The sequence below is a fragment of the Alosa alosa genome, chromosome 2 (genome assembly GCF_017589495.1).
Source record: "Alosa alosa isolate M-15738 ecotype Scorff River chromosome 2, AALO_Geno_1.1, whole genome shotgun sequence".
In the NCBI taxonomy this organism is placed as follows: Eukaryota; Metazoa; Chordata; class Actinopteri; order Clupeiformes; family Clupeidae; genus Alosa; species Alosa alosa.
This window is the reverse complement of record NC_063190.1, coordinates 17,519,088-17,546,778: the sequence shown is the minus strand read 5'-3', so window position 1 is coordinate 17,546,778 and position 27,691 is coordinate 17,519,088. Positions and strand designations below refer to the sequence as shown.

General features: G+C 42.5%; 1 protein-coding gene across 1 annotated transcript; it reads right to left on the bottom strand.

Moving 5' to 3' along the window:
- Nucleotides 1-595: 595 nt before the first annotated feature.
- On the bottom strand, nucleotides 596-27,691 carry sec24a (SEC24 homolog A, COPII coat complex component). The gene is made up of 22 exons (XM_048268382.1): nucleotides 27,321-27,691; nucleotides 23,669-24,205; nucleotides 16,742-16,921; nucleotides 16,369-16,484; nucleotides 15,038-15,219; nucleotides 14,011-14,113; nucleotides 13,369-13,495; nucleotides 13,132-13,241; nucleotides 12,838-12,950; nucleotides 11,718-11,836; nucleotides 11,070-11,125; nucleotides 10,528-10,734; nucleotides 10,019-10,142; nucleotides 9,589-9,747; nucleotides 9,206-9,379; nucleotides 7,496-7,606; nucleotides 6,474-6,649; nucleotides 5,373-5,510; nucleotides 4,645-4,749; nucleotides 4,186-4,278; nucleotides 2,534-2,637; nucleotides 596-2,239 (listed from the first exon to the last, which is right to left on the bottom strand). Exons 1-22 carry the CDS (start codon nucleotides 27,376-27,378, stop codon nucleotides 2,125-2,127), a joined length of 3,207 nt encoding a protein of 1,068 aa, XP_048124339.1. The 5' UTR covers nucleotides 27,379-27,691; the 3' UTR covers nucleotides 596-2,124.

Genomic DNA, 27,691 nt, shown 5'->3' with positions numbered 1-27,691 from the left:
TAGCAAACATTGAAAATGGGTCCCACAGACCCAAACACCTTACAAGGGTTAAAAGTTCTCTAAGCAATGTTGGGTAACATCACTTCTGATGATGTTCAAGCAAAACAGAGAGCTAGCTCGTTACTCCCTTCCCCTCCCTCCCTCCCGTGCAATGGAAACTCTCCTAAACATGCATCTTGTCAGTGATTGGCTGGAACAGTTTGTTATACATTTGTGGTCTAGGCTGGTCCAGGTTGTTTTTGTTGCCGCTTTTGGAGCCTTGTCTGTCCAGAGACCACGTTTTTTAGTGTATCCAGTACACAGGGCTAGTGGATGGTGAGGTGATGTTTGCTGTATGTGACAAAAAATGTTTTAGCTTATAGACTGCGTAACATCGCTTAGAGCAACTTTAATAAGTCTCACAATTTGCTACAGTTTTATACTGAATTCTGCTTTAATTTTAAGACACATTTACAAAACTAGTTGTCAGCTAGGTACAAATAGGTTTTTTCCCTCCCTCAAGCCAGTCATTGACTGATATATTAATTCAGTTCCTTTAAGAGAAACAAACCAACTTGAGACCTGATATAAAAAGTACAAAAAAACTCTGTTGCGCTGAGGATTTAGTGAGCTTTATCATCTCTGAGACGGAAAGCAGTATCAAAATTACATGGGGAAAACATTGTTTTATCTTGGGAAGTTAAAAGGTTTTGGTAGATTTTGATTATTACACATAAAGAAGCAAATCAAAAGTATAGTCCAATCTTCACCATCATTCATAACTTATTTCTTCAGCATTACAATTAAGAAACACTTAAATTATAACATGACATTTCACACACCAGAAGAACTTAACACTACATGTAACTGGATTCTTTATCACAGTTTGAATGTTTTCTGTGATACACTCCTATTGTTTGATTAAAACTTGAGAGAAAACGTAAGTCATTTTGAAAGAACAAAATGTGTATGCAGAGACAACATTTATCAGAAAAGAAATGGATTAAGTAAAATAGTCCTTCATTTACGACAGAACAACCACTAGATATAAAAGGCCCAACCAGTTTATTTTTTTTATCATAAATTCACCTTAAGGTCATACTAAAATCCATCTTTATCATTATAATGTACTTTTCAATATACAAGTTTTTAATAAAGCATGATTAAAGATCAAATGGCTTTGTTATGTCTGTTAAAGAAATTTCCCATATCCTATTATATTAAAACATTTCATATACATAATGTCTTGCCTTTTAACAGAAGCCTAAAAAAACTGAGTTCCCATACAAGGCAAACACAGATGTAATTAGAATGGGATTCTCATAAATTAACAAACGAAAAGGAAATAAAATAAAAACATGAAAAGTTTGAAATTTTTCACAGAGTGACTGCCAGAAACCACAAGGTGAAGACAGCATTCCACTTGATCAATGTACTCACAGCAAAATATTACAAAAGGAGTGAGGCCACCCCTTTTTTTTCTAACTTCCATCTGCCACATTTCTTTTGTCATTGCAAGTCTGTGGATTTGTTCGACTGACAATAGCAGTGATCGAAATAAGAGAATATGTATGCCGTTCTGTCATACCATAAAGCATTACTTTATTACTGACTGTGCCCCTCAGTATAGCTCTACATTGAGCTAGGAGCTCAAAAGACTTTAGTGTGATACATACTTTACTTTATTATTAGTAAGTACAACTGTGCTTCATCATCTGAATGTCTCCATACTGTCTCTCCCGAGAAGGTCAAATACTTGATTTATCGACCTACATGGATGCATTATTATTTTTATCCCCACCCCCCCAAATGATTTCCACATGCTACTAGGAAATCAACAATCTGCCCCTCATCATTGACATGTTGAATAAGAAGTTTGATTTGAGAATAAGCAGCCAAGTGGACCAGTCTGTCTCCAGGGGAACTGATGAGAAGATACACAAAGAGAGAGAGAGAAATGGTGGTGTTGTCCTTCAGAATGTACCAACAGGCTCGGAGTCTGAACGCCAGTCACACGGTCGGACACATTCTCACTGTCCTCACACCACCCCAACCCCACCCCATCAATACTGCCAGAACAACTGCATACTCCTCGCGTTGACCCCCACCGCACCCCCTCCCAACCCTCTCGCCTGCAGCACCATCTTATTTGGAGATTTGCTGCTGCACGTGGAGAAGGAACTCATAATAGGAAAGCGCCGACTCTGTTCGATCCTCAACCATGCTCTGCATGAAGTTAGCCTTCAGCTGGCTATCATCCCTGCAGCAGAAAAAAAAAAGATAGATAAAATGAATGTCATATCGACAGTTATAGTGGTCATTTAAGGGCACAAGAGTTCCTTTATGCATCTATGAAGTAGGGCTGCAGCTAACATTTATCTTTTTCATGGTTGATTAATCTGGCCATTGTCTTCTCAATTAATCGATTTGTTTTTTGGTCTTTGAAATATTAAAAAATGAATACAAAACAATATACAGCAGCAGCAGTTTTCTACAGAAAAGTTGTTTCTTGAGTAATAGCTAACTGCAAGTAGTAAACCTAGTTTTCACATACTTGATGACATGTAAGGTGGGATAAAATGGCCTCTGTTCCCGTAGCCAGCCGACGAATGCTCTCGTCCTTGTGGACTCAGCAGTGTCCAGTTCTGGGAGCTGAGTCTGAGGATAACAGAAAACAGCATGTTTTTCCACAGCAGATGATCCCGGCAGAGTCATGCAACACTTTTACAAAAATGATTCCTCTGCTTGACATTGTTGCAGAAACCTTTGCTATACATTAACATTCTGAACAGCATTACATTGCCATATACATTTAATTGCAACGCTATCACAATGTAGTGGAGCGTGCAACTTGCATATTAAATAAGTAATAGTAATAATTAGGGCTGTCAAAATAACTGATTAATTTCGATTAATTAATTTGAGAAAAAATAACTGATTAAAAAAAATAAGATTCCGTATGACCTTTGACCCCGAGCCGTTCTAGTCAGTAAAAATTAGACTGTAAAATGAAGGAGAAGAAAACGTGCTGCCTGGATCATTGATTGGAACGTTTACTTTAAAAAAATGGCCTGAAAATGTCTGCAGCAAGGAATTTGCATATCATCGGAGTTCATCAACTCTATAGTCACACATCAATGCAAAGAAATAAGTGTTGACATTGAGGGGAGTGTTAATTTATTTTCATTGTGTCCCCTAGGTTATATCTGTGCCCTGAAATGGCTTGTATGTGAAAAAAAAAAAAACTTCTTCCCGAAGCACTGTTGAATTTATTTCCTCAGCATATAAGGTCATATCATAGATTATTATGGCCATTATTTGAACAGTGAAAATAATAATAAAAGACTTTAATGTCACTAATGCTGATTATTCAATGATTCATTTAAATATTTAAAATACTTTCACCGCAAAAATTATATATGTGATTAATTTAGATTAATTAATCACAGAGTATGTAATTAATTAGATAAAAACATTTTTAATCGATTGACAGCCCTAGTAATAATAATACATTTTATTTATTTATTAGCGCCTTTCAAGGTACCCAAGGACACTGTACATAAAACATGCAGTCACATCCATGGTTGGATTCACTGACAGGTACAGCTGTGAGCAATCGTAAATCTAATTATTTACTACTTATATTTACTTTAATTTATTATTATGGGTCCCCGCTGCCCATAGGGTTTGAATATCTTGTACAGGGTAATGGTAGGGACTTTGCAGTTAATTTACTACAAAACCGCAACATAGCCAAGAGAGATACAGAGAAACCATCATTTTCAGTCCTTCAGTGATCTGACAGACATTTCTTTTCTAAGTCACTTCTGTTGTTGTTCAAACAAAACAGAAAGCTAGCTCGCTACTCCCTCCCGTGCAATTAAAACTCTCCTAATCGCGCATCTCGTCGGTTATTGGTTGAAACACTTTATTTTGCCTTTGAGTGGTTTGCCAACCCTTGTTGATAGGAATTGTTTTTGTGTGCATATCTCGGCGCCTAGGCTGCCTACAAAGATGCTTTTTTTTGACGGCCTGCTTATGGGGCAGACAGCTAGCGGATCGTTAGGAAAGATTAGATGAATGTGATCATTTATGTTTGGGTCTTTTTTGGGACTGAAATCGCTGATACAACCTTTAAGTGAAAAGACGACATTGTGTAGTACTAGATTACTGGAATGCAATTGACAAAATCCCTCCTTGTCTTACCATATTCTGGGGAAGAGCTGCATAGCTTGGAACCCCAAGGACTTGAGTTAAGAACTGAGGATTGCAGTTCCTTCCCACCCATAAATACATCACCTAGGACAAAGAAAAAAGATTGACAAAATTGACAAGATTGACAAAATTCCTCTCCACCATATCCTTCATGCTAGATAAGCTTTAGGTGATCAAGAGACCTATAGCATCTGTCTACACTCTTAAAACAAATGTGTTGGAAACACCACAACCTGTGTTGTCCCTATCTGGACATAGAGATGTGTTAAAAACAATGCAAGTTGTGTTATTTTCAACACCTACTGTGTAACGAATAACAAAAGCAATGTGTTTGTGCTGTCCCTATCTGGACACAGATGTGTGAAAAACACCACGTGTTGTTTTCACCACATTCGTTTTAAGAGTGTTCACAGATATGGAGAGTGGGGTGAGTGGGAGGCGTGTGTTTACCGAGCCAGTGTCCATGAGGAAGGCTCCTTCTCTGCTCAGCTTCTCCACAGACAGCTGCAACACGCGAGGCTGGGGGATGGTGCGGTCACTGACATTCAGCGCCCCCTACGGACCAGAGAGCAGAACAGAACAGCTCAGCAGTGACACTTCCACAGCAGTGCCCTTACGAAGCACTTGACACCAGAAACAAAAGACGGCAAAGACCATAAACAAACTGAACTTTGTGTACATGAGGCCTTCTGAACAGGATGACATTTCATAAACCATCTCCACAGTCAACACAGCACAGCACAACACAACACAGTCAAAATCGGAAATGTTTTGAAAGGGGACACTGTTTCCATCTGAAACTGGAGCGGGACCAACCCAGCAGATAAACCCACGCAGGAAGAAAATATTTACATTTGTGGACAGTGTTCTCTTTGCAGAGTGTGCTGGCGGCCACAGTTAGTCATAACGACAAACGAACATCTAATCGGACACAAATAAACCCGTCTTGGAAGGATACCATTACCTCAGCTGTACTCTCCCTCGAATTCCACCTGTTATTGGTGAATGTGGCATTTATTCCTTTAACACTGCCACCATGTGGATTTATGCACACACACATTCAGGTTTAGGTTTTTAACAAAGTGGTCCATCCAGTTAAAGGAATGGCCATGTGAGTTAATTAAGATGGAGCGGTACACTCACTATACACATCCTCCATTGCTGTTCGTTGGCCTTACCTCGTCGGTCAGGTCATCCACACGGTACAGTGCTGGGTGGATCATGAGCATGAGGTAAGCCAGTGGCTGGTACTTCAGCTGACACATGGCGAACACACGGTCGTCCAGTCGAGTACTGGTGCCTGTCCGGAAGGCAATCTGGAAACATCCGACAAGAAAATCAAGAAGCACATTAACTCAGTGCAATTCATATGTTCAGATAAGGGGAGCTTCAGAGTTTCAGAGTTTGCAGTTCCTCTGTGTACAGAGTATTCATCTTGGATCAAATCATGGTTTTCATCAGCAGGAAGAATTTATACTTAATAATTAAAAACTTGCTGATAAATATACAGCTTAAGAGACCACTGTACATTTTTCTGATGGCATCCTACGGTTGCTGAGTGACATTCGAATGAGTTGACGTCATATTCAAATTTGCAGCAGTCAACTCATTTGAATGTCAGCAACCAAAGGATGACATCAGAAAAATGTGCAGTGGTCTTATTTTTTTCCAGAGATGTATGTGGTAATAAACTCCATAAAATAAAATATATCCTTGAACTGGACACCTGTACTTTAGGTCTTGCTGAGACAGTGACAGTAACTGAAGTTATTTTTTCTTCATCTGTTTTGTTGGAAATTGCAATGTCAATGTAGGAATGTTAGGAATACATGTATCTTGTAGAAAATTGATTCATAACTTACATCGCTGAATGTAGGGAAATTCAGCAGATGAATCCAAGATAAAGTTTTTCTTTGCTTGCCAAAGACAGAGCTGTATTACGCAAATGTCCCTAACTGGTCACCGTTATAATTAAAATGGCGCACGTAGATGGAGCGTTTCCAAGCACTATGTATATGTAAATGCCGATTTCTAAGCCAATTGGTATGCTTCGAATTGGTGGTGGTGGTAATTAAACATGAATGAGGCCACATTTCATAAATGGGAAATGTTAATTTAGTTAACAAACAACTGAAAACATTCCACACTGTCCCTTAATTAATTAACGTGAGTAACAAAATTCACAGAAAGACAGAGCTGTGTGTAGGTGTGCACTGGACAGGTGTGTAGGTGTGCACTGGATAGGTGTGTAGGTGTGCATTGGACAGGCGTCCACTTACCTGTTTGAGCAGGGCGAGGATGTAGAGGGGGAAGAGACGCAGGCAGGTGGGGGACAGCAGCCCGGGCTGCTGGATGGTCAGCACAGCGGTGCGGTACGAGGCCAACGAGTCAATCACAGCATTGGTCATCGCGTCTCGGGCGTCACTCAAGCTGGCCGTCACGGAGCGATCAACAGCTAAAGAGAGAGGGGGAAAAACACCCACAGTAACATTACTAACCTGGTATGAGGCTTTCCATTAAGGACACACTGCACTGAATAAGATGACTGGAGGCTGTAAACCACTGATTATAACTAATTATAGAAGATATCTTTCAATATGAAGTGGAGTAAGTGGCTACTAGGCAGGACAAGGTTGAGACTAACAGAGAGACCAGGTGCGTAATTGAAACATTCGGTTCGAAGAGCGTAAAAATAGCTTTAGAAGACTGTTTTTCAAATGTAGCCATCGCTATCATGTCTGGTGCAGTCAGTTGCATTGATAATTGTTTAAGCTAATTATTGCAGCAGATGCTCCATTCAGTTACGTGCCTGGTGTAGCCTCCCTGTAAGGCGTGGTTCTGGCAAAAAGTCTAGCCAGCATGTGAAGTATAAGTAAGTATAAGTATATATACTCTTTTGATCCCGTGATGGAAATTTGGTCTCTGCATTTATCCCAATCCGTGAATTAGTGAAACACACTCAGCACACAATGAACACACAGTGAGGTGAAGCACACACTTATCCCAGCGCAGTGAGCTGCCTGCTACAACAGCGGCGCTCGGGGAGCAGTGAGGGGTTAGGTGCCTTGCTCAAGGGCACTTCAGCCGTTCCCACTGGTCGGGGCTCGAACCGGCAACCCTCCGGTCACAGGTCCGGAGTGCTAACCAGTGGGCCACGGCTGCCCCAAAATACCAACAGCCGATGATGATTGGTAGTATGCTTGATTATCATGGCATAAACCAGGAGGACAAACTGAAGAATGCACGAGTTGTAGTATATGCAACATCAGTATGGAATTTTTGTCCATCCAGTGATGCTTACCCATGCTGGCCAGAAGGCCGGTGATGGCTTGTACATCAGCTCCAGCAAAGATGTCCGACAGAGAGTTGACCACGGGTAGACACATGGTGTGCACTCGGATCCTTCTTTCACCTGAGAAACACACAAATGCACACCTCAGCAAGAGAAACTGACCACAGGATAGTGGCTACACAAATACATCTGAAAATAAAGATGGACAGTGCACGTCCATCGTCCAAGCGAGGCCACTGGAAGACATGTCTCGACCCTGTACACATCTTAGGTAGGAAGGATCTGATCTTGGCCATTTCACACCTTTAAGCAGTTCCGTACACACCTCATAACGTGGGGGTTTTAAGTGTCTTGTGACATTTCTAAATGCGCATTTTGGTGTTTAGCATCACATGCATAACATCACATGTTGACTGCAATCTGCAAGACGTGATTAATTAATATTCTAAAACTGATAGTTCCGGTTCTTGATTGTGATTGGCGTTAAATGCTGTTGTAAAATCCAGCATAAACATACACCTTGACTGCATTTCGTTTTATATTACTGCGCTACCATAACTTGATACAAACGTTAAAGTAGCTGCGTCTCGATGTTGCTTGGCAACCATTCAGATAGAGGAAATATATTTCTTGGCAGAAGAGTGATTATCTATGAACAAATCAGTTCCATTTCTAGTTGCTGGAAATCAGTTCCATTTCTAGTTGCTGTGCCTTTACTTTCTGAAACTTTGCCAGGTATTTATAGTAAGAGTTTTAGAAAAGCAATAAGCCACTCGAGTCTGTAGGTTACACTGATTCTACAACAGCTAAGGGGGGGTTTTAGGCACTCTGCTAGCGCGTCATGCCTAACAACGCCCCTTAGCTGTTGTAGAATCAGAGTCACCTACGGCCTCGCGGGGCTTATTGCTTAAATCTACACACCATGGGACTATATTGTCCCATGGTGTGTAATAACTTTGTTATTAAGCAACTGGACACAATAAGCTATATTAATTTAAGAAAGTAAGTTTTTAGTGTGTGGTTTACATATGAGCCATTGGTGCATATGCATGTAAATAATAATTGCAGTAAATTGAGAGAGCACCTTCAAGGTACCAATTTTCTGATTACTACACAAACTCTGACGAAGGACGTTTGGCTTCATTTCAACAGAACAAAAGTCCATCATTATTTACACACTGATCAACACAAAGAGCAGACTGATCACAAGAAACCTGTATAACTAGATGTTCCTACAAATTCAAACAAAAACTTCCAACCATGCCTTCACCACTGACCACAGCCTCTAGTCTAGAGTGACACTCCAGCTGAGAGGCAGCAGAGGCCATCCTGCTGTGGTACTGGTGAAGAGTGGACTATCCACCTTATTCCTGAAACCCTACCTCCGTCCAGTTTTTATCTTCTGTGCATTCTGTTTACATAACAACTTAACGCAGTCTCAGCAGGCTAACTAGAATATTCTTCAACTTCTACTTCTTTCGAAATGTTGACAATTCTGCAGTCCATATGGATATTCAATATAATGTTTGACTGAAAGAAAAAAAATCTAACTTTACTTTTATATGGCTTAGGATGCAGAAGCCACTGTTTACCATCATATTAAAATGCAATGCAAATGCAAAAAAACAATGCAGCGTCGGCCGAAAATAGAAAACCAGATTTCTGAATATTGACGTGTCATGGCAACAGCCATTGGTGGCTCATGAATGTCATGGATACCTTTGCTGGACGTGTAGAGCAACGCAGCCTGGAAGGAGACAACCTGCATGTCCACCAGGTTCTCCTCGATGGACATCTGCACGGCGAAACCAGCATCCGGGTTCACGTTGGGCAGCGAGAGCAAGTCCGTCGAGCGCACAAAGAAGTTCCCGTGGAAAGTGTGTATGGAGAGGCCTGAGGATGCCAAACGAGAGAATTAGGTTTCCACCAATCGCTGAACTGACCGCAGACACGCTTCAGATCACAACATTAGTGTTCTCATTTGAGAGAAAAAGAAACACAAAATATTTTGAGGGGAATGTGACTAAATTACATAAATTTACAGGGGAAGAAAGGTTGACGTGCGATCAGCAATTTCTGAACAAGGACCATGGAGACTTCACCTTTAGTGCATCGTATCCTCATCACGGCCTCAAAGCCAATCTTGCGGGTCAGGTATCTCTTGAGGTCTTTCTGGAAGCGCTCCGTCTGGGCAGGGTTGTGTTGGTTGTGGTAGGAGGGGTAATAGTGCACACTTCCTGCTGAGTACCTGGATATGCAGCCTGTACGGAGGGAGAACAGGGAGGAGGACGTCAGCGCCCTGACAAATAGGTTCACCCCAACCAAGTCATCCACTCCTCGCCATTTAAACGTTTCCCAAATAACAAAAGTTCTATGGAACAGCATACAAACAATAGTATCTAGTAATGGCTAACTGCTCGAGCCCAGAAATAAATGCAAGGGAATCACGCTGGAAGTCTGGGATAAAAGCCATACACGTCTTTCTCGTTTACTACTTATTAACCAACGCACACTTTTTTTTGCTGTTCTTACCCAAAGAGGCCAGGTCACAGTACTGTGAACTCAGCATAAACAAATCCACGGCCACCTGCTGTCCTGAACAGTCCAGAGCCAGCTTCTTGTAGAAGTCTGTCGCAGGTGAGAGATGCGGGATGTCCTAGGGACCAGAGCACGAGAGGGGAAACAAACCATTAGACAACACAACAGAAACCATTAGACAACACAACAGACAGACATCAGCGCTGCATCAGCGTTAGAGTTTTTAACCAGCACCACCACTACAATGCCAAGGTCAAAGTCAAGGTTAAGGTGCATTGCGGAGGATTTTGTGGAATCTCAGTGCTTCGATGCCAAGAGTGTAGTGCCCATTCTAACGGCTTATTAAGCTACTGCAGATCAAGAGGAGGGCAGGACCTTTGATTTTTGCTCTTTTTTATAATATGCAAAAATAAATTGAGATGCAACTATAAAATTTAATCTGAAAATCAATGCTTTGATGCCAGAGTGTAGTGCCCATTCTGATGGCTCGGACTGGCCCTCACCTTGGCAGATGCCCTCTGGTTAGGGTCCTCTCTGGACTTGAGTGCCCCGACGCCCAGAGTGGGCAGCTGGGTCTGGAAGACGGACACACGGCCCCCGGTGGGCGAGAGCAGCTTGAAGGCGGCCTGCAGGGATGGGCCCAGGGCAGACTGGGTCTCCATCGTCTTACTGAACATCTGTGGTAAACTCTTCAGCAGGTCCTGGACCAACTGCCAATACACACACACAATACCCACACACCACATTATATATGAACTATACACACAATACCCACACACCACGTTATATATGAACTATACACACAACACACACACACACACACCACGTTATATATGAACTATTCACACAAAACACACACACCACGTTATTTATGAACTATACACACAATATACACACACACACCACGTTATTTATGAACTATACACACACACACATACACAATACCCACACAGCACGTTATATATGAACTATATTGAGTACAACTAGCAGAAAACACCAAATAAAATGGCAAAGCACAAAGCAAAGAACCCAAAAGCAAACTTACCTCTTTGCATTCATTGAAGTTTACTAAAAGGCTGTCTGGTGTAGGTAAAAATATATCTACAAAGAACACAAAAAAGAACATGAATCTTCATATCAAACACACAAATCGGTCCTCACTCTCCACTGTCATATTTTTTTTTTTATCTGTGTATGAGGCAATAATTTCTTGGAAACTGGTCAAAAGTTGACCAAACACATCTCACAAAAAAAGAAACGTTTTGTGACGAAAGCTTAAAAAAAAGAAGCAATGACGTACTAAAAAGAAAAAGAAGAAGGAAGTTGGCACACATGATGACCGTTTAAAGAAAAGCTGACTTAAGAACCTTTGGATTCTAGATCCGGCTAGTCAGCTCTAGGCTTGGAGGATCTCTGTGCAAACACTAGCATGAGTCAGCAACCAACTTGTCGGACCCCATTTAGCCAAACTAACCACAGGCACAAAACCACAGTATCAGATTACAGATGCTTTTTCTGTTTGTTTGAAAAGACACTTTTGCAAAATAAATCACGCACCCCAAATCTGCCACTCAAACTGAATAGGTACGTATGTGCATTTCTTTTATACTTTGCTGTTAATAAATACATTATTGCTGCCCTTGCGTTTGCTGTAAAGCTGTGTGCCTGTTGGGAGCTTGCCAGCCTTACATACCTTCTATATCAGACACAATAAGCATCTGAGGCTGAGAGAGCCCTTCCTGGAGGTTGTAGAAGTGGATCGTACTGTCAAAGGTTATGAAACCAATCTTCGTCCTAGTATCCCCAGGAAGCCTGAAATAACAAGACCTTTATCAGTAAAGCACTTTTTACGAATCACATACCAAACATAGCAAAACGGTGGTGTCAGGTCTCTTAAAGAAGCACTATGCAACAATTTTAGCAAAAATGACTTTAATTATGCAGGTTGAGAGTCGTTCTGATGGTTCTACAACACTTTCTGGGTCGTTTGGCTTCTCCACGGAAAAAACGAATATGCAACTTTCTGGACCCGGTCCAGGTAAAACCGGATGTGACTCAGCGGAAGTGTCCAATCACTTTGAAAATGTAGTCAGATTGTAGTTTCGAAAATGCTTTACGGCAGACACACCCCCAAACATGGGACCGGCTAGATAAACAGCCAGTTGCAAGGCAATTGTTGCATTCATCATGGATCAATCGACAAATAAGAAACCCAAGAAATGACTGACGGAGGAACAGAAGAAGAAAAGGGAGTTTGACAAAAAAAGAGACCAGACACGAGTGAACATAGGGCAAGCTTTGGAGGAATGGCGTCAAGTGAGAGACTCTGAAGACTGCAAAACGGAAGCCAACTTGGCTTTTGTTGCTGTTGAAATTGTAAGTAGCCTGCCCTTGGGTAAACTTCGTCTTTTTAATGGCTTTATAGTCTCTTGAACAATGTGTTTGCTCGACCGTTTTATTGTGAGCCCTGTATGTGTTTAGCTTGGTTTCTTGATAGCGTAGCAGTCACTTGCTACCAAACATGTTTGTTTGCGTTCTGAATCCAGGTTCTCGTTGTGTATTAAGATATCTAGATCGGCCTTCGAATGTCGCCTGATTTGTCGCCTATTCCGAAGCTGCAGGGGGAGCTGTGTAGTGAAAAATGCGAGCCCAAATCCGGCGAAAACCCAGAAACAGCAAAGGAATAACCAGACCTGCATAGTGCTTCTTTAACTGTTTTTGTGGTAGCTGAAAAGATGGGCTGCCTTCAAAATGCATTGAGTTTTAAGGAGGGATGCTGCATCCAATAATTTGACATGATTAGCTTGACTTACGAGTTGAGGTTCTCGAGAAGCGACTGACAGACAACATCGATGTATCCAGTCTGCACGGCATTGTGGGAAACATCGAGGACAAACAGATAAACAGCTGGCTGGGGTGGTCGCAGCTGTGGACAAGACAAGACCATAAAAGTTGAGATGAGAGAGCACTCAGAATATCACATACAGAGACACACACATGCAAGCATTCATACACACGGATACGCACTCACAAACAGAACACATGATCTATTAAAACACATCGCTGCATTGTTAGGAGACAGAACCAGTGTGGCGATGGAACATTACCATGTATTCAGAGGGAGCGATAAACTCAATGGTGGCGTTCTGGACCTCGGGTCTTTTATGGGGCTCTCCGTAGCATCTGCTGACGGGGTTGTACATGAATTCCTCTGGGACTGGAAGGAGGAACAGCGTGCCTTGTGGTTAACACTCAGGCCAACACTCGAAGCCACTAAACTATGGCTCACATTGAACTCTCAACAGCTCACACTTTATGCAATTTAATTCCATGTCATCACTGACCGTCATTGACTCTGTAGCAGAGGTTGCACTTCCATCTTCTCTGGTCCAGAAATGAGACAAAGGGGTTGATGTAGGTTCTGCAGGAGCGACACCTGACGATCGTGCTGGAGGTCACCACGGGAAGCTGCTGCAGATTCCCAAACAAGGAGAGCACATCACCACACACGCACAAACAAAACCACAGGAAGAAAAGGGCCTCCTGTCCTTAGCTTGAACCCCACAAGAGGATCTAAAATGTGGGCTTTCAAAACAAGAGTACGCCACTTTTTTAGGGCAATTAATTTAGGGTTAGCCAACCCGAGTCATACTCAAATTCATTTTAATGTTTTTGTAAGGTTATTGTATGCCCGTCATGTAGTTTAGGTCACTAGTTTTCACACCAAAATGTCTTAATACTAAGACGGTTCAGCAATGATCCCAGCAAATCCTAAAAAGAGGATGAAGGCCTTCTCAGGTGATGATTCACACTTTGACAATTTCATTTAGAGCACTCATTGGGTTTTATGAATGGGGTTAAAGGAATTAGAGGGTAGGTACACAGTAGGTATAATATTGGACCGTTACCGATCCTGAGTATCGGATCAGCTCATCCCTAGTAAGTACGGGTGAGCAAAAGAGTGTGTGTAGAATCAGGCATCTTACCGAGAGATCTTTGAAAGGGTGGAGCAGCAAGCCGAGGGGCAGCTTGGCTTTGTTAAGCAAGGCCTGCGTCTGGGGGATGCTGGTGAGAGTGCTGCGGAACACCCTGCACAAGGGACGGCAAGAGGAGAGGGACAAAAATATACATACATCACTCTGGATCTGTAGGAAAGCTTCTCATTTGCAACGACACAGAGCCCAAACAATTACTAATGAATAACTGAATTGTGCTACTGTTAAACAGCTACATTGTTTCAAAGCTAGTCTGGCCATGTCCTTAATTATGCTTGCGTTTAATACAAAGAGACACAAGCCCAGTTCAGATGTAATCTCTCTTATAAAGCAGTCACTTCAGACATTCCCTTTGTGATGAGGGTAATCTGACAGGACAGGCTGAAAGACTGATAGACATTTCCAGAACAATGCCTCTCTCAGTGTTCATCAGACACACTAGATGAATGAAAACAGGTTCTGACAGCTCTTACTCAGAGCTGCTGCAGGTCTAACAGCACAGGACTAGACTGGTAGAAGCAGCATTGGTGGGCGCTTTTATAGAATCTACAAGGTGCACAACAAATGCTATACACTGCAGTACAGGATGATCTTTTATTGTTTAGAATGATCTCTTGATTATTTAAGTCAGTCCCTCCTGGCTTTTGCATTCTTGCAATTTCTCAAATTCATACAATTTCATGCAAATTTAGGGTTGCAATTGACCACATTAGCTGTCATAATAATAATACTGCAACAACGACAATTTTTGAGAATTCTCGCAGCAAATTCAGTCACTTCTGGACATGATAATCACAAAATCATCCTGGTGCTGGTTCTTAATGCTGGCCAGTCACTTTACTGTACAACGCTCATTTAAATTTTCTGATGTACAGCCTGTTTCTATTACTGATTTACAGCTCCCATTATCCATCAGCTACCACAACACAAACCCACTGGTCTCTAGACTGGCACAAAGCTGGTACAGCTGGCATACAGCTGGCATACAGGTGGCTGGCTAGCATGGCCGTGCACTCACTCTGGACTGCAGTTGACCTTCTGCAGGTCCTGTGGCAGGCAGGGCGTGGGGGCCTCGATGGCAGTGGGGGGGAGGAGGTTCCGCTCCTGCAAGAGGTTGACCACGCGCAGAGCGTCTGGGGTCTGAGACTGCAGGCTCATCGCAGCCATTGAGGGACTCAGCTGGGCAGGGCCCATCGATGGCTAGCAACAACAAAAACAACAACAAAAGAAAAAAACAGGTCAGTGCCTAATTCAAGTCTGTCTGTCTGTCTGTCTGTGTCTGTCTGTCTGTCTGTCTGTCTGTCTGTCTGTCTGTCTGTCTGTCTGTCTGTCTGTCTGTCTGTCTGTCTGTCTGTCTGTCTGTCTGTCTGTCTGTCTGTCTGTCTGTCTGTCTGTCTGTCTGTCTGTCTGTCTGTCTGTCTGTCTGTCTGTCTGTCTGTCTGTCTGTCTGTCTGTCTGTCTGTCTGTCTGTCTGTCTGTCTGTCTGTCTGTCTGTCTGTCTGTCTGTCTGTCTGTCTGTCTGTCTGTCTGTCTGTCTGTCTGTCTGTCTGTCTGTCTGTCTGTCTGTCTGTCTGTCTGTCTGTCTGTCTGTCTGTCTGTCTGTCTGTCTGTCTGTCTGTCTGTCTGTCTGTCTGTCTGTCTGTCTGTCTGTCTGTCTGTCTGTCTGTCTGTCTGTCTGTCTGTCTGTCTGTCTGTCTGTCTGTCTGTCTGTCTGTCTGTCTGTCTGTCTGTCTGTCTGTCTGTCTGTCTGTCTGTCTGTCTGTCTGTCTGTCTGTCTGTCTGTCTGTCTGTCTGTCTGTCTGTCTGTCTGTCTGTCTGTCTGTCTGTCTGTCTGTCTGTCTGTCTGTCTGTCTGTCTGTCTGTCTGTCTGTCTGTCTGTCTGTCTGTCTGTCTGTCTGTCTGTCTGTCTGTCTGTCTGTCTGTCTGTCTGTCTGTCTGTCTGTCTGTCTGTCTGTCTGTCTGTCTGTCTGTCTGTCTGTCTGTCTGTCTGTCTGTCTGTCTGTCTGTCTGTCTGTCTGTCTGTCTGTCTGTCTGTCTGTCTGTCTGTCTGTCTGTCTGTCTGTCTGTCTGTCTGTCTGTCTGTCTGTCTGTCTGTCTGTCTGTCTGTCTGTCTGTCTGTCTGTCTGTCTGTCTGTCTGTCTGTCTGTCTGTCTGTCTGTCTGTCTGTCTGTCTGTCTGTCTGTCTGTCTGTCTGTCTGTCTGTCTGTCTGTCTGTCTGTCTGTCTGTCTGTCTGTCTGTCTGTCTGTCTGTCTGTCTGTCTGTCTGTCTGTCTGTCTATACCAGTACGCCACTGACTAGGACAACAACAACAACAACTATCACAAGACCTCTAGTGACTGAACGAGCACTAAGACAGCACCACTATCCATCCACTGAGTCACACCTGACTGATTAACATCCCAGTCCATGTTCTCCACATCATTGAACGCTGATGCGTTACTAGAAACACTTCCACTCGGACCAGCTGCCATGGCGAGAGGAAAAGCGGTGTTTTAAGCCGGTCAGTGTGTACTTGTGCATCAACGTCAAACACAAACATCTCACACACAGCAATATTCAGACATTGTGAGCCGGTTTTTACGTACATCGATTAAGCCTCGTCCGAGGCTTTTTAGTCTAGGACTTAAGGCTTAACCCATGTTCAGGAAACTGGCCACAGACATTGAAGGTGTATCTGATGAGATGCCAGAGAGCATTCTGGGAGCTCTGTTAGGGTCCTACCTTCATGTTGGGGGGCCATGGGTGGGGGAGGGGTGGCTGTGCCGAGGGGGGGTCCGGTGGGAGGCGGAGTTGGTCTCATGGCTGGTGGGGGTCCCGCTGTTGGAGGGGGCCCGTACGCTGGCCTCCCCGGCTGGTATGTCTGTGGAGTCATTGCGTTCATAGGCAGAGGTGGAACAGACCCTAAAAAAGGAGGTGTGACAATCATCAATCATCTTTCATAGTCAAGTTTAACATGGCTACAATTCTGGTACCAAATTCCCCTGTTTGTGTTACCACACCGTTAAAATACATGCAGGTTCGGCAAATTATTTAGCTGTTAGACAGAACTGTTGATCCAACAGCTGTATCCAGGAGAGTGCTATGCACTGGTGGTATGTGTGAGGTGATGATTAGGGTAGTGAGAGTTTGTATAAATCATTCATCATGAATTGTGAAGATATGCAGGCGAGTCTAGCTTTAAAGTGGTCACAAATTGCTTTCTACAAGTTCTATTATCTGAACAAACAGTGACATATTATAAAAATTACATGACCTGAACATACTAGGTCAATTCTCTTGGCACTCATGGTGAATACATCTTTTTCTTCCATTATTAAAGTTAAGTAAATGTGCAGTTTCTGCACACTTTCAGTCAGAGAATAGGACCTATACTATGCCTAAAACATGCATGCATGATCTGTTACCTCACTTATTATCCAGACATCTGCATGAAAAAACATTTAACTCACAAGGGAAATGGACATGGACATGGCCATAGGTTACCCATAAAAATATTTTGCTATGTTTTTATCAACAGAAATTACATTTTGTGTGGAAATCATAGTGTTAAAAAAAAACAAGATGTAGGCCCATCCGACCAGATTTCCAGCTTAGTGCATTAGCCGACAGTGCTTAGCGGCAGTGGCTCTCAAACTGTGTGGTTGAGTGGGTAAGAGCCAGGTGTGTTCGGTGTTAGTATTATTAATGATGACTTACAAAGCGGTAATACTTTGTAAAGGTCTAGAAATTCTTGCTTTCATAAATGGCGTGCTTTCTCACAAAAGCATTGGATCACTGCGCTCAACACGCTGGCTATGATGAGGCATTCTCCTTCTGTGAGTGTGCACTGTGCAACTGTAGTTCATTTCGTTTTCAGAATGTTCATCATATCCATCTTCAGTGATTCGCAAGCTACCACCAGAAGGGGGCGTCCCTGTCCATCCCCTAATAACGCCCCTGAATACATTACAAAATTAATTTCAAGATTTGAATGCTCTTCCACAAAGTATTATGTGGTCTTGGTCCAGATAATGCATTGCAGATTACACTGCTTTATATCCATAGAGTGCACCTCAGATCAAAACACTGGTCTGTTGGTGTTTTAACATCTGAAGCATTTATCAAACAGTGGTGCCTGAGACTTTGCAGTCATGTTAGTAGACTCTATTCACCTTTATGTGCAATGGTTTAACTTTCCACATATATTTCACAACTATGCCCTAACTATGTCTAAGATTATCATCTGTCCCACCGCATTTGTCAAATTAACTTTATGTCACGTTTATCATTATTTTTTAGACATCTCACATTTGTCTTACACTGTTTACACCAAAGGATCTTGTAACAATAGCTCATTCTGCTGTCAATTTTGAGTCCTAGGCTCTAATTAAACTGGCTGCTGTTGTTCATCCTGCTCTTCCTCAACTACTGTTCAGACTCTACAGACACTAGTTGAAGTTGCATTCAAGTTTTCAGTTTTCAATTATTCAGTGTGCCTTCTCAGTTTTTAAGCGATGAAATTGTAGTTTACCACATCTGAATACATCTTCTCAGTTTTTCCCTTTTCGAAAAACAACCAGGAGATAAGCTAGGCCTACCCTCCACCACAAGTAACCTTATAGCCGGCAGCGCTAAGGTGCTAACGTTGCTGACTCAGTAAGTGGTAATGTCAAGCAGTGAAACGAATGAGAGGGAAAGGAGCCTGCTCCAGTGATCAGTTCACATGAGAGCCCCTAAAGATATAGGCTCTGCCAGAGATGTACTGATAAGTTTATCTAGTGGGTCCCTGTTGATTTTCTCCGATTTCACTTCTCATGGGATATCCATATGAGCATAAAGTTAAAATGAAACCCTCAGGACTCTGGTTATGGCAGGCTGGGTATAGTGACCAGATAAGTCAGTTAAACTACCGCATTCACCGAAAAACACACTGTTCTTTTCACCTCTACACATGCATTTTCAATGATTCTAAGCAGTAAGCTATCATTAATGTAGTCTTCATTTAAGATGGGAGTTCAGGTGCACAGATTTACTTTCCACTGATACGTGATCCTGATAAAAGTGGTCAACCGAACAAATGTATGACCTCAAAGTTGCAACAGGAGACCCCTGTGGTATTACGTTACCATCAGCACTCCAGGAATGTACTGGTCTCAAATACTTCCCTGTCTTTTGTGACTGCGATCTATTCTACTAGTAAGCAAGCACACAAAAAGAAAGAAAATTACAAATCGTAGTGTAGAAATGTACGCATTATAAAAATTTGAGGTGCTGGATACTAGCAAATACGTAGAAAAAGGAAAAGATATCTGTACACTGCCTTGTATGCTCCCAGTTTAATGGTAGGTTACAACGTTTCGACCACTCAGGTGAAGTTACCTGACGAAGACCTGAGTGGTCGAAACTTTGTAACCTACCACTAAACTGGGAGCATACAAGGCAGTGTGCGGATATCTAAAGTAAATTACAAAGATATGTTTCAGACTAATTTATGAAGCAACGCGCTCACACTTACTGACTTGCTAGTTTTAACTTAACTGGGTTCTGAATCACTCATATAGTGATAATGTATGATGTAAGCAAAGACAGCACTCTCAGTTCAGACTACAGCAAAGCAATAAAGTTCAACCAGGTATTACAAGTTAATCTGCATGAGCAAAGGATAACTAGATGCCCATATAGCGGTACAAAATATGCCAGCTCAGTCCTGTACATCCGTTCTGCGAAAATAAATCACACTTCAATTTGTCTCCATATTTTACTCCATCCCCCACTCTTGAAACTTTTGTGTATGCTTGTTTGGCATGCCTGAGTGTGTGTAACTGGCTGCACAGAAAGTACCCTACTGGTGCTGAAAAGGTGAATAGATTGTAGAATAGCCAAAGAAGATGTAGAATTGTTATAAAACCTTTAAAATCTCTAAACAATCACAAGTAGGGCAGTTTATCACAGTTCATCCATTGCAACTGGATTGATGAAAGGTCACTTACACCTGTAGGCTACATTGTATTTGGGAAAAGCAAAAGGTATCAGCATAATGTTATTTATTTATTTATTTTTTATGTATTTATAAACAAAAACATCTCTGTCAGTTCCATGCCGTTTTCAACAGCTATCAAAAACAAAGGTCATTTTGGATGGATGGATTTTTTGTGAATGTTTCTTCTTCTACATAAGATTTTAGTCATCTTTAGTTCATGTAATACTTTATTGTCAATGCACAAATTAAGTAACAGTAGTCTGAAACGTTATTGTTAATGCACAAATTAAGTAACAGTAGCCTAGTCTGAAACGAAATGCTGTTTTACATCTAACCAGTGGTGCAAATAACTGACATGTCCAAATGGGCCTTGATGAAATCGTCGCTAGACTGTTCATACACATTTTAGCGGGCCAAAGTTGAAGAGCTTTTGTCCGTTATTGTTAGTGCAAATATAGGCTGATTCATGTTCCCTTGCATTGTTTAACTGAGGTCCATGGCTAGTCTGGCTTTCATCAGACCAAGCTCAATCTTTTAAGAAATCAAAAAATAAATAGCGGGCAGATCAGGCTGGGTTCACCCAGCCTAGTCCATAGGCACCCGATATTGTTTAATTTTCCGATTGAGATATACACGCTCTGGCTATTCTAAATGCAAAAATGCATCAGGGAGTTATGACAAAGCGCTAACTAACAAACTAGATCCTAATAGAAAGTTGTTAGCTTCCCCTAAGCTACAGGTAGGATTATAAGGTAGGCCTATTGACAACATAAATTGTCAATAGGCTATGCTAGCGACACAAATAAAATCTCCTTTGAAACCAATGGCTTACGCCTTACAGTATCAAGCGGACTTAAACTGTCATATGCGTGGCGAAAAGTTGTAATAACATTCACGTAGCTCCATGAGTCAAGGAAAAGCGAATGAAGTAGCCACTTCTAAATGGGACCCACTACACAGTAGCTTAAGGTGTTTTGCTAAAGCAGCCATAATGAAATGAAGGTGTCATTGTTTGGATACTTCACACGCGTGCTTTTAATTTCACAGACTACAACTACCAAGCTGTAATCAAAGCACATCGATTCCCCTCTCACCCTGCACGCTTAAAAAACAAAATAAACAGGCGTCTCAGTCTCACGCATGTATAGGCAAAACTGTATCAGACCCGGTGTAACGTTGGTAAATCTTCCATTGCACAGAATGATTTTTGTAGCACGTGCAATAAATGACAGTCGAAAGATACAAACAGTGCTGCTATACATTTGCTTGGTATAACCGCATTTATAGTTTTCTACAAATGCAATAAATCAAATGCCTCCATCACTCAACCAGCGCTTCACTTGGTAACATTACCTAGGTCCTTATTGATATTACAAGATTAGCATTACCTGCAGTAAAACCAAGCATGTCCGATAAACATCCTCAGATTTATTTCGGCTTCAAGAAGAAATGGGAATTACACTTCATGTGAACATCGTCCTATCCTTATTAGATGTTAAGCTGCGGTAAATTACAGTCCTTGTATGGAAGCGTCCATTGTTTTTCCAACCCACTTTTAACTTCCAACAAAATTACGTCTCTCACTGCAACGTCGCCATCTAGTGGACAAGCGACTACTTCGCCAATACTGAAAATGCAGCCATGATGATGATGATGATGAATATTTATTTTGGCTTTCTTTTAATCCTACCGATTTTCATTTTTTTACGGGGGCAAATCACAAATGAGTGATTATGAGCCAGGTTGATGTGGAGCCCTTGAGACCAACATACCATAAAAGATTCACAGAGAACTGTGTCTGCCCTACCCTCCTTTAGGGGGTCCAGTCCAGCGGGGGCTGCAGATGAAAACGAAAAATGGCGGTTCCATGCTATCCATGTGGGGTACATGCCCACCAAGTTTTGTGTACCCGGTCTTTCAGTGTCCGGGAATCCTTGTTGGTGTACGTCACTAAATGTACACATAAATTATTTTATTGTAAGGCCCCCATGAGCGAAAGTACACAAAACTTGGCATGCATTCAGAGGGTGTCATAATGATCCTACACTTTTAATTTAAATTGCAGTTTTGACCTTGTCAGCCAGAGATATTGAGATGAAAACACCTAATTTTTGCTTTTTAATTTTTAACTAGGTGGCTATACATGAAATAAGTGGTAATGGGATGGGTTGACATGCCCCTTAAGACCAACATACAAAAAGGTGGACCTCCTAGGCCCTCACGGTTCTCGAGATATTCACAAAAAAGCGACCACCTACAGGCCAGTTGGTGTAATATAACAGAAATTCATTTATTGTGTGGCCCCCATGAACAAAATTCCCTTGAGAAACTTGGCGTGCATTCAGAAGGTGTCAAAATGATCCTACACTTCCAATTTACCGTGCAGTTTGACTATGTTGGAGTCTGAAGATACCTACAATTACAACACCTCATTTTTTTACTTTTTGTGTTTAACTAGGTGGTGGCTATACATGAAATTAGTGGTTATGGAATGGGTTGACATGGCCCTTGAGATCAACATACAAAAAGGTGGTCCTCTAAATATACGGTTCTGAGATATTCAGAAAACTGTGTCTGCCCTACCCTCCTTCGGGGGTGCAGTCCAGCGGGGGGGGGGGGCTGCAGATCAAAAGCGAAAAAGCGATGGTTCCATGCTATCCATATAGGGTTACATGCCCACCAAGTTTTGTCTACCCGGTCTTTCAGTGTCCGGGGAATCCTTGTTGGTAATCGTCACTAAATGTACACATAAATTATTTTATTGTAAGGCCCCCATGAGCAAGTACACAAAACTGGCATGCATTCAGAGGGTGTCATAATGATCTACACTTTTAATTTAGGTGCAGTTTTGACCTTGTCAACCAGAGATATTGAGATGAAAACACCTAATTTTTTGCTTTTTAATTTTTAACTAGGTGGCTATACATGAAATAAGTGGTAATGGGATGGGTTGAGGCATGCCCCCCTTAAGACCAACATATACAAAAAAGGTGGACCTCCCTAGGCCCTCGGTTCTCGAGATATTCACAAAAAGCGTACCTACAGGCCAGTTGGTGTAATATAACAGAAATTCATTTATTGTGTGGCCCCCCATGAACAAAATTCCACGAAACTTGGCGTGCATTCAGAAGGTGTCAAAATGATCCTACACTTCCAATTTCGTGCAGTTTTGACTATGTTAGGTCACAGATACCTACAATTACAACACCTCATTTTTACTTTTTTGTGTTTAACTAGGTGGCGCTATACATGAAATTAGTGGTTATGGAATGGGTTGACATGGCCCCTTGAGATCAACATACAAAAAAAAGGTGGTCCTCCTAAACCCACGGTTCTCGAGATATTCACAGAAAACTGTGTCTGCCCTACCCTCCTTTAGGGGGTGCAGTCCAGCGTGGGGGCTACAGATCAAAAGAAAAATCGATGGTTCCATGCTATCCATATAGGGTTACATGCCCACCAAGTTTTTGTCTACCCGGTCTTTCAGTGTCCGGGAATCATTGACGGAAATTTGGACATCGCGAAAAAAAAAAAAAAAAAAAAAAAAAAAAAAAAATCTGACTAAACCTATATGACCGCCGGCAGCTGCCTTGGCGGTCATAATAATGCTAATGTCCCATCAGACTGACAGACAGACAGAAACACACACAGCGAGGTGCATGATCTGCCAGCTCCGCTTGGCTCCTTACCTGGTGGGGCCCAGCTGTTGAGCGAGGCGGGAGGCAGTGGGGGTCCAGGGGGCCTCGAGGCGTCGGGAGTGAGAGTGGGCCCTGGCGGGGGTCCTGCACTGAACCCCTGAGAGGGGGGCAGGTTCGGCACTGGGCTGGGAGACGATGACGTCGACGTCACGTGGTTCCCTGGCTGCGGAGGCGGCGTTCCCGCCACGCCCATGGGAGGGCGCACACCGTAGTTCCAGCTGGACGGTGAGGGGTTCTGAGCGTTGGGGTAGTAGTTGTTTGTTGATGCCGTGGGGAACGGCACAGAGTTCTGAGAAGCGGGGGGCATCGGACCAGGGGGCATGGGTGGCGGGCCTCCCATCTGCGGCCTGACTGGCATGTGGGGCCCGGGGCCACTCTGATAGGAGCTGACTGGAGGGACAGCGTTGTAGAGTCCAGGGCCCGGCGGCATGGGGGCCTTTGCAGGCACTGGATTATGATAGCCGAGCTGACCAGGTGTGCTATAACCTTGGCTCACTTGCTGCATTGGAAAAGGGCTTTGTGAGGGGCCTAAAAAAAAGGAAAGAAAGACAAGGTAAAGATCAAAACTAAACTTGCCTTTTTTCTATAGCTTTGTTAAAATCAAAACAGTCAAAGATCAAAACTAGCGTGCACTTTTAGCTTAATTAAAACCTGAACAGTCATCGGTCAAGGACAAAAGAACTATTTTTTAACGTTGACACCAGAGACTGTATAGACGATAAATACAGTCATCAGGTGTCACGTCTGCCATTTACTATCGTTATTCAACAAATGTCAAGAATGAGCAATATCATAGTGTGTCCAGTGTTTCCCACAGAATTGAATTCTATTTGTGGTGGTAGGTTTGCAGAATTACCTTGAATGCAACCGTTTTTAACAAATTAGCCCAGCGTGGTTATGATGCAGATTTAAGCACAATTTAGCCAGTCGAATTTCATGCCAACAATTGCAAGATTGTTAATGTTTTCTTTAAACATGCATGTAGGTTTGTTGAAAGACAAGGAGAGGCTGTGCAAAGGTGCACATAGCTCTACATTGAAAGAATTACATCCAATTTAAATCATTGTGTGGTGGTCAGTGTTGATATTGTGGTGGGCCGCCACAAATAAGTCAATGTATGGGAAACACTGGTGTCACATGAACATTCACAGCAAGTTGCCCAGAGTACTAAGCAAGTAACAGTAATCAGTGTGACATCACCTGCCTCACCAATCAGATAGGTTAACGTTACAGTGGGCCAAGTCTTAATTAAAGGAAATTAAAGACTTCTCAACAGCACAAGAGACCACAAATAGAATGCTTCTCTGCACACAGAACCATACCACTACAGTCTGTCTAAATATAGGTGATCTGTTAAGTCTACATTCTACTGTTGCAGTAATTGACTTAAGTGTCCTTATGTTCACTGATACACTCGGCTAAAGAGAAGAGCTCGGGCAGGGGGTATAGCAAGATTAGCAGACGACTCTCTCTCTCTCTGCCAAACAGTGTAATCCCTGCACTTCCGGGCTGAGGAAAAATCTCCAGGACTAAGCTCCAGCTCATTCAATATACCCACCCAGTCCTGACCAAGAACCTCCAACCTGAACATACTGACACCAAGGTCAACCAACATTACTGAGAGACACCATGGCTTTGTTACAGACTAACAGACTAGATTGAAGAGTCTAGGCTACAGCAGAGTACTTTGCTTGGAACTCTGTCTGCTCTTTTTTCCAATGACACGACACACTGTGTTCCCAACTCAATCCCTGTCGTTCACAACAATTTTGTGGAGACTTGAACAGGAGACTGAAAGAAAAGACACAATGAAAATTTAACTCTGGCTAAAAACTGCCTTGTCAAAAAAAGCTTTAAGAAATGACCTACTTCAAATTAGGCTAACTCACAAATACTCTCTCTCTATAGATTACTTCCCCAATTGATTGCTAACATATCTGACATATCCCTAACCGTTTCTGAATTCAAAGGTCAATTACAAACACCAAGATTGTAATTCACAGGGAGAAGGTCCAAGAGGGAGAGATAACAGGAGAAAAAGATAAGTTCTGCAAGACACTCAGCAATGGTCAGACAAGATGACCCAATGACCATGCAGTAGAAAATCTACAACCACTTACATAGCCATCAAAAAACCTGGACAATTCCCACCTCTTGATGAGAGAGACATTATCCGTCGTCATAACACAAGTCATGGCATGCACAATAAACACAAATTTGTCCGAACTGACAGTTTACACAGTTTACGACAGAAACTTGGATAGGACATACCGAGAGGGCTCAACAACACAGCATTCTGATCACAGGGAAAAGAGAAATGAGCAGTGAAAGATCAACGCTGCCTAACCTTTGGAAAGATTTCAAAACAGCTGGATCACTCAAATGTGCCACATGTACACTGCCGAAGAGCGCCAAAAGCGTCAAGGCAAGGTATTGTAGAGTGAAATCTGGATCTTCCACTGATGAGATTGCTCAATAGGTCTTCATCTAGACTATTTCAAATAAGCAATTAAAAGCACGAGTCGTTGCAGGTGCTGTATGAGACTACCGTTAGATTAGCATATGTGAAACTACTACATACAACCCCCAAATAAGTGAAACTGTTTGCCGCATCGCTCAGAAGTAATGGACATCATATAGATAACGTTACCTAAGGAAAACGAAAGCCAAATGGTGTTGAATGTCAAATGTTGAAAGGCTTTTCGCTAACAAATCAACATTGCTATTGTGACAATATAAGCAAAAGAGCAGCAACGTAATCAGGGACCCCGAAGTTGGGTAGGTAGCTTGGCTAGCGCTCCCCAGGATAACTCAAGACGAAACTTTCGAAGCACCAGGCCTCGTACACCAGTGGTCTACCAACTATGCTAATATTATACAGCACGCCTGGTTATCTTCATTACGCCAAATAATAGCTGTAGAGGCTAATTGGCTAGCGCTAGATATCTAGCTTAATTAGCAAGTTGTTAATACAAACTTTGGTAATTCCAATTATGTGAAATACGTAACGTTAACGCCAACGTTGGCTAGCTAGAAAGCTAGCGAGCGAACAATCGTTCACGGCTTAGGGACTATAACCGGACCCAATCGCTGTGTCGTATATCAACAACAGGTGCATTGGACTCACCACTATTAACTGAAATGCCTCAAAGTCGCGACCTAGGTGATCTACATATAAATAATGATAAAGGTATCTAAACAGCGCATCTGCCTGGCGAAGGCCAATTCGTTGCTCCCGAGTTGATTGGCTTTACGCAAATCAACCAACTGGCAAGCTAGCGGTAACAGCTTTCAACAGTTCAGATGTTCAGTGTTAAATACGTATTACTATCAGTGGCTATCCCACTACAAAACCACTCAATTTACGTCTATATGCTAGCCGTGTCTGTTACACATAGCTATCTAGCTAACGTTATTTATTAGAGAAACACTACGTCAGCCAACTTAAATGGCTGGATCCACAACATCCTGAGAAAAGTTTATGCTACCGTTATCGAAAGGCTAACTAGCTAGCCAATAGCAAGCTAAACGGGTTACGTTAACCCACCCCGATTATTGATAACATACCGCTAGCTAGCTGCGGAGCTAATAAGCTTGAACTTGAGAAAATCTTAGAAATTATGCAACTCTTAAATTCACTTACCATTTACGTAAGCCTGTCCTCCTGCCCCATTTTGAGAACTGAAACCAGCGTTTGACATCTTGGCATAGACACAGGGATCAAATTGTAGAGGTTCTTCGTAGTGAATGGCTATCCTATCAAAGTAACGCAACGTTACGAGGTTACCTGGTTAGCAAGCAACCAGGTAAAACGAATTCCCAGCGGGGGTAGACAGTTAACCTGATACAGAGTTTTCCCTCAGTGATTATGAGCGTTATTTCGCTAAGTTGTCAACAATCTACCAAAGGACCATGACTGAGGCCGTTCCCTGTCTTACTAGGGTTCAGGCCCTGTCAAGAAGACAGCCGTGAGTTTCTTTGCCTCTTCCACAGGAAGTCGAAATCACACTACCA

What these genes read in the sequence shown, in the direction of transcription:
- sec24a (XM_048268382.1), bottom strand. Translation starts at nt 27,378, where the DNA reads ATGTCAAACGCTGGTTTCAGTTCTCAAAATGGGGCAGGAGGACAGGCT. An exon ending in TGGATAGTGGTGCTGTCTTA is followed by an intron (nt 15,220 to 16,368) that starts GTGCTCGTTCAG and finishes TGTTGTTGCTAG; the next exon opens with CCATCGATGGGCCCTGCCCA. An exon ending in TCCTCATGGACACTGGCTCG is followed by an intron (nt 4,279 to 4,644) that starts GTAAACACACGC and finishes TCTTTGTCCTAG; the next exon opens with GTGATGTATTTATGGGTGGG.